Source organism: Chionomys nivalis, chromosome 16, assembly GCF_950005125.1.
Source record: "Chionomys nivalis chromosome 16, mChiNiv1.1, whole genome shotgun sequence".
Taxonomy (NCBI): domain Eukaryota; kingdom Metazoa; phylum Chordata; class Mammalia; order Rodentia; family Cricetidae; genus Chionomys; species Chionomys nivalis.
Genome location: NC_080101.1, coordinates 26665144 through 26672423, shown reverse-complemented (window position 1 = coordinate 26672423; position 7280 = coordinate 26665144). Strand labels below are relative to the sequence as shown.

Here is a 7280-nt window from a genome sequence, read left to right as displayed (position 1 = left end):
ATACAAATCTCTCCTAGGAAGAGTAGTGCTTCTAGCTGAGTTGAGGGGAAAAGCGTATTATGGTGTTGTTAAGATTTAGACAAGGAGATGGATTTTTTTCTTTTAAAGTTAGTTCGGAATCAAAATATTTAAGATGTGATTTAACCATATGTGATAATTTATGTCAGGACATATTACTCTTTCCACAAATTTGATTAAAGCTAAAAATTTGGCTTTGAATTTGGCCCAGAACTTGGTAGCAATGCAGTTGTTTGGTATGTGGTATTAGGGTTCAGCCAGGAGTGGGTGCTGATGCCCCTTTGTGTATCCTCTGTCCCAGACACAGCTGCCTGGACAGGAAGCAGGTCCAGGTGAGGCTGTAAGGCAGTTGTTCTCAACCTGTGGGTCGCGTGACCCTTTCACAGGGTTCACATAGCAGATATTTACATTACAATTCCTAACAGTGGTAAGAGTACAGTTATCAAGTAGCAAGGAATTAATCCTGTGGCTCAGGTCACCACGACATGAGGAACTGTTCGGTCTTCTTTATGTCCAGTGTTCTCCTTGCCCCTGTTCCTTGCTGTGCCTGCTGTGTCCCTATCCTGGTTCCCCTTTGGAAGGGGAATGTGTATTCTGCCACTGTGGGTTAGAAGTGTGTAATTTTCATTTTATAGGGGGATGTAGTTGAGAGATTTTTTGAATGGTGTTGAGACTGTTAGAGACCACAGGGACTTTACTTGTGGACTAACTTGCGTTTTGATTTGTGATATTTTCATAGGTTCATGGGAATAGTAAAAACCCAGAGACAGAAATTGGGGTTCTGTCAAGGTCAGAAAAGCAAGGCAGCCAAACCACTAGAGAAGTCTTACCTCTACCAAATCTGGACAACCGTAAACTAACCAAACTAAGCCTCTCTCTCCTCCCATTTTATATTCCCTCTAGTGCTGGGATTGAAGACGTGACTCCCTAGGAAGGACTGGGATGAAAGGTGTGAGCCACCACCACCTGGATTTGTTTCAGCACTGACCTTGTGTAGCCCAGGGTGGCCATCTGCCTCTGTCTCCCAGATCCTGGGACTAAAGGTGTGTGTCACCATTGCCTGACCTATAGTGGCTTTAGCTTTGCCTCTGGTTTTCAGGCAAGATTTATCAAAAAACAAATGTGCCACTACAGGACTGGGTGTGGAAGCTTGAATGAGGACGTCCTCCATGGACTCAAGTATGTCACACATGGTCCCCAGTTGGTGCTGTTTTAGGTGTATTATGTCATAAATGAAAGAACAGGTCTTAGGCTGGGTGTGGTGACTCACTGTGTATAATTCCAGCACTCTGGAAACTGCATCAGGAGGATTGTGAGTTCAAGATGAAGCAAGGCTCAGAGTGAGACAAGTGAGATTCTGTCTCAAAAACACATACACAACAAAAAGCACAAATTCTAATTTAGTCAGAATTCAGATTTGTAGCTCTGAGCTTTAGCTCTCCTCTCTCTCTCTCTCTCTCTCTCTCTCTCTCTCTCCCCCCCCCCCTCTCTCTCTCTCTCTCTCATGCACACACACTGGCTCCATTGATATTCCAGGTCACAGGGAATAGTGAAAAGCAGACAGAAGCTGAAGACACTGCTTAGAAGCAAAGACCCAGCCAGGCAGTGGTGGTGCACGTCTGTAATCCCAGCACTTGGGAGGCAGAAGCAGGTGAATCTCTGTGAGTTCGAGGCCAGCCTGGTCTACAAGAGCTAGTTCCAGGACAGGCTCCAAAGCTACAGAGAAACCCTGTCTCAAAAAAAAAAAAAAAAAAAAAAAAAAAAAAAAACAAACTTGATGAGTAGAACCTCTTCCAGCAGACACTGGAGTGTGATATCTGTCCAGGCCCTGATTCTGGTGGCTGTTTTACAGCCACATGCCTGTGACAGGCTATGAGATAAATGAAGTTACTTTGTTAAAAACCAGCAGGCATTTCCTGGTGAGCTTTCCTTCACTGTGTCTGAGGAAGGACTGTTAACCCACATCTTCCCATGAGCTGGGAAGTGTTACTGGAACCCACAGGGTTTGCAGTAAGATGATCCCATCGGCACAACCTCTGCAGAGAGGCTCACGGGAAAGGTGTGATGCTGTTTTTGGTTGTCAGCTTGATTATATCTGAAATTAACTAAAAACCCAAGAGGCTAGGTACACCTGGGAGGGATTTTTAATTAAATCATTTGAAGTAGAAAGAGCCACACTTTCTGGTGGCAGCCTCTCTAAAGGACATGGGAGAAGGAAGTGATTGCCTGGCTGCCCCCACTCTCCTGGACTGGATTTCCCTTCGGAGATAGCTACTGCTGGACTAGCTGGACCTCAGCCTGTGAGCTGTTCTAGTAATTCCCTTTATGTATAGAAAGAGTCAGTCAGTTCTGTTCTAGAGAACCCTGAATACAAGAGTCAAAGCAAAGGTACTTCTGGTGTTGCTGGAGAATAAATACCAAATTTGCCTTTAAAAATAAGATTTATTTTAATTTTGTGTTTGTGGGGAGGGGTATGTACATTTGGATGCAGATGCCCTAGGCGGCTGAGGCCTTGGATCCCCTGGAGCTTGGCTTTCAGGCAGTTGAGGTGCCCGACTGAGCTCTGGGAACCGAACTGGGGTCTTCTGCAAGCGCAGTACAGGCTCCTAACTACTGAGTCATCTCAGCAGCCTCCACCCCCAAACTTGCCTTTGGAGAAGTACTGATCTAAAAGAACCTCGTTTCACTAAGTAGCTCTTGGGTCCATGTCCATTCCCAGGTGGCCTAGTGGATCCTGCGGGTTGTATAGTCCAGAACCATGCTGGCAGCGCCAAGCAGGGCCGGGTCAACCAAATCGGAAACCACCACATCCACATCCTGCACAGAGGACAAGGCTTGCTGACGGATGATGTCCTTGACAATGTGGATATAGTGACTGGCCAGGACTCCAGACAGGATCACTAGGGAAGGATTCATAGTGTGGAGGATGTTCACAACCCCAAGTCCCAAAGCAGTTCCAGCTGTAGGGGAGCAAAAAGCAGAAAAGTTTCCAGAAAAATGCCAAACCACACACTGGGAAGTGCTGTGTTATAAACTGTCTACGAAGACCGTGTAGTCTTTAGTCCTACCCTTCAGGAGACAGAGGCAGGTGGATCGCTGTGAGTAGGCCAGCCTGGTCTATACATTGAATTCCAGAACAGCCAGAACTACATAGAGACTCTCTCAAAAAAAAACAAACAAACCTGTTCATGGCTTACTCTTTCTTAGATCTTTTGTTTTCTCTCTTTGAAACAGACTCTTAATGTAATCCAGGCTGGCCTCCAACTCCCAGCAGCCTTCCTGCCTCAGCTCCCAAGCACTTGAGTCTAAGCTTTGGGCTGGGTTTTTGTTTTGTCTTGAGACAAGAGTCTCACTACATGGCTCAGAACTCCTGGGATCAGGCAATTTTCCCGCCTCTGCCTCCTGAGGAGAGAGGCCTATAAGAGAATGCCTTGATTTATTCTCCTTTTTGAGACAGGATCTCATTCTGTGGCCTAAGCCTCTCTTGAGCTCACTTAATCATGCAAGCTGCTACCTAGATTCCTAGAGCTGATGATCTCCTGCCTTCCCCAGGCCTCCCAGATGCCATCTTTCTTATTGTCAGCACAGACAACAAAGTGAGATGCCATCTGAGAGAAAAAGAGGAATGGGGGTCGAGCTTAGTGGCAGAGTGCTCGCCAGAACATAGAAGGCCCTGTGTTCATTCTAAGCACTGCAAAATAGGTAAAATGTATACTGTAAGATACAGTCTTAGTTATGTAAGCCTTACAAGAACAAACAGACTGGACTTTCTCGAGAGTTTTCCTTACTACTATCCTGTACTTCTCTAAATACCTATAAAGTGAATAAGCAATATTTTCAGTATGAAATAAGAAGTAAAACACAATTATAGGCAGTGCTTCTAAATATCTTCAACACGTTTCCCTTTTTCAGAAAGTAGGAATCACAATGCAGAGCACTTCACCTGAGGGAAACCAAGGCTCTCTGTGGGAGCCCTGGGTGTCCAGGACCGTAGGCTTACCTGTTCGTAAGATGCTCTGGGCCTTCACATTGCCGAGCTTGGCGGCTTGGATGAGATGGAGGGCACCCACAGGCTCATCTTTGGGCACTGACATCCCTTCCACCAAGAGCAAATCCTCTGAAGGAACAAGAGGAAGAGGCACTAATGAGCAGTGAGCAGCCTGAGGAGGCCTCCACTGCACCTGTGCCCGTTGGCAGCACACTCTAAGGAGGTGGTTCTTCCCACCACTCGGAGCTACTCAGCACATGCAAACACCCACACATTGCTGTTGGGGAGCACTATTTTAAGGTGTGTTACTTTTGTTTATGCTGTATTTGTCTGACTCTGTGAAGCCTGTGATTCTTTGCCAGTCTAATAAAGAGTTGAACGGCCAATAGCAAGGCAGGACAAGGATAAGTGGGGCTGGCAGGCAGAGTATAAATAGAAGGAGAAACAGGAAGAGGATGATGCCAGGGGCCAGCCAACCAGCCAGCCACAGAGTAAGAAGAGTGAAAGTGAAAATACACAGAAGAAAAGGAAAAAGCCCAGGGGCAAAAGGTAGTCAAGATAATTTAAGAAAACTAGCAAGAAACAAGCCTCTGTGTATGATTTATTTTGGAGCTGGGTGGTGGGTCCCTCAAAAAGCCAATAGAACAAAGAACAAAAGAGCTAAGAGTAAAACAGCCCCAACATATTGCCCCAAAGCCTTTGCTACCTCTTGCTGTCGAGTCTGAACTTCACGCAGATCTGAATACAGCCTCCCTGCCTGCTGTTTCCTTCACTTCCCACTTGCAATATTAAACCCTCGTTATTCTCCCCACCCCACTCTTCCTTCTGTCTCTACCCTCATTCATGTAGACCCAGTGCTGCACCCTTGCCAGAGCCCTGAGGTGGTCTACAAGGCTCCAGCAAGGCCTTGAGTGTCAGAGGCCGGAGTGACAGGTCTGGCCAGTACCAGCTCAGATCTGCCCCAGTGGTCACTACTGGCTGCACAAGCCATTTCATTTCCATAGGTTTTTCTAGAAGGTTGGGATAATAATGCCTAGAGTTATTTTATGAATTAATTATAGACAAGGGACATGGATTATGAACAAAGTTGACTAGACTAAGTGCTTAATAAACAGACATTTTCTGTGTGGGTGCTGTGTTTTTGTAGGTATGTACACGTGTATATGTGTGCGTGTGTGTGTTTAGATTAGAAGTGGATTTGGGTATCCAGCTTATATTTTGAGTCAGGATCTCTCATGAACCTGGAATTCACTGTTCTGTCTAGACTGTGGCCTGCAAGCCCCAGGGGCCCTCCTCACTCCAGCTGTTGGGACTGTAGCTGTGCACCACCATGCCTGGTGTGATGTGGGTGCTGAGACCTAATGAAGTCCTCCTGCTGTGAGGCAGGCACTCTACTAAGCCATCCTGCTGTTCTCTGTAGCCCTTGTCTTTCTGTCAGCCAGGACTGCTGTGTTTGGGTGCGCTAGGTTTCTAGGGAAGCACTCAGATACTGGGTCCCCAGCCCTACCTCTGCTCCTATCCACGAGGTGAACAGGCCTCGCTCAGCCGCGATGCACTGTGCTGCCGTGGGCTGACTAGTCGGACTGAAGCCTGAACCTGAGATAAAATAAAGCCTCCCACCTTTCAAATTATTTTTAAGATTATTTAAAAAAATAATTTATTTGGTTTTATGTGCACTGGTGTGAGGGTGTCGGGTTCCCTGGAACTGGAGACACGGACAGTTGTAAGCGGCCACGTGAGTGCTGGGAATTGAACCCCATCCTCTGGAAGAGCAGCCAGCGCTTTTAACTACTGAGCCATCTCTCCAGCCCCCCAACCCAAGTTCTTCTGAGACATGGTCTCACTTCCTACCATTCCTGCTTAGGTGTCACTTCATGCTCTCCTCCCCGGGTCTCAGCTACAGCCTCAGCTGTCTCCCACTTCTCACGAGGCCAACAGACTCTGACTTTATACTTGTCCTGACATTACCCTCTAAACCGCCCTCCCCTGGGGCCTCTCTCTGCACTCACAGGTTGATCTCTCAGGATCCCACCTTTGACTCAGTCCCAGCTGTAACAACCACTTCGAAACCTGTGACCTCCCTGAATCCCTGCCTCTTAAGTATTTGCACATGGATAGCTCCCAGCACCCCCTGCCACCTGACACCTAGACCTGTTTTTCCCAACTCCAAATGGCCCAATCAGAAAACTAAAAGTCCTTCTATAACAACTCTACTGAAGCCATCCTCTAGGCAACCACCATTTTCCTCTCATAAATCGAGAGATTGCCCAGCGGTGGTGACGCACACCTTTAATCCCAGCACTCAGGAGGCAGAGGCAGGCGGATCTCTGAGTTTAGGGTCAGCCTGGTCTACAGAGTGAGCTTTAGGACAGCCAGGGCTACACAGAGAAACCGTCTTAAAAACCAACAACAACAAATCAAAAGGTTATGCTTCATTGAGGACCCTGAAATTCAGATCACGCTTCCCGAAGGTTCTCAGTGGTTCCTCTGACCCACTGGTCCTCCTCGCGCCCTGAACCATTCACATGCCGACCCCACTGTCTCCATCCTGGAAGACTCCTGTTGGCATCGGACTTGCCTTCCTGATTCACGTGTTCTCTACAGCTCAGCTCCCAGGATGGTGCCACTACTCCCTCCTTTCCCTGTATGGAGGGCAGGGAAGGAACTCCAGTGCCCTGTATGGAGGGCAGGGAAGGCTCCAGTGCCCTCTGCATAGGCAGCCACCTCCTTGGCCATCGTTCTCTGTGCATTTGGCACATGGAAATTCTAAGATGTTCACTGTTTATTTCATCACTAAAATGTATATGGAGTTTGGGTCCTGTGCCAACCAACGGCTGAGAAACAACTGAAAGAACTCTTCCCTGATGTCTTGGAGCTGTAGATGTCCCTGTGTGCTCTGTAAACCTGAGTCAGGACCAAGGATGCCCTGGACGAATCATGGCTTCCATGCTTAGCTCCCTGTAACATCTACTCCCAGGTACTGTCTGCATTTGGTTAGTCACTTCTGCGGGAAAGGGCTACGAACCATCGTGGAGCTTCTTTGCTTCCCTCTGCAAGGCCATCCCAGAAGCATATGCTTCAATACAGCCATGGCTTCCACAGGAACAGTCAGGTCCATCAAGAGACACCACGAGGTGGCCGAGCTCCGCCGCACAGAAAGAGCTGCCGTGGATCAGCTCGTGCTGGTGGATGATTCCACCACCAATCCCTGCAGTGAGAGACAAGTCACCATGTGGCACTCCCTGAAACAGGAAGCTAGGCTGTTTAGCCAAGC

General features: G+C 47.7%; 1 protein-coding gene across 2 annotated transcripts in view; it reads right to left on the bottom strand.

Annotated features, from left to right (window-relative positions):
* Nucleotides 1–2440: 2440 nt before the first annotated feature.
* Nucleotides 2441–7280, bottom strand: part of Gne (glucosamine (UDP-N-acetyl)-2-epimerase/N-acetylmannosamine kinase) — a 47116-nt gene continuing 42276 nt past the window's right edge. For both annotated transcript variants that reach the window (XM_057790431.1, XM_057790432.1), the window contains exons 10-12: nt 7032–7214; nt 4019–4135; nt 2441–2978 (exon numbers count right to left, since the gene is read on the bottom strand). In XM_057790431.1, the coding sequence (XP_057646414.1) occupies nt 2743–2978; nt 4019–4135; nt 7032–7214 (536 nt within the window). In that variant the 3' untranslated portion in view covers nt 2441–2742. The remainder of the gene's footprint in view (nt 2979–4018; nt 4136–7031; nt 7215–7280) is intronic.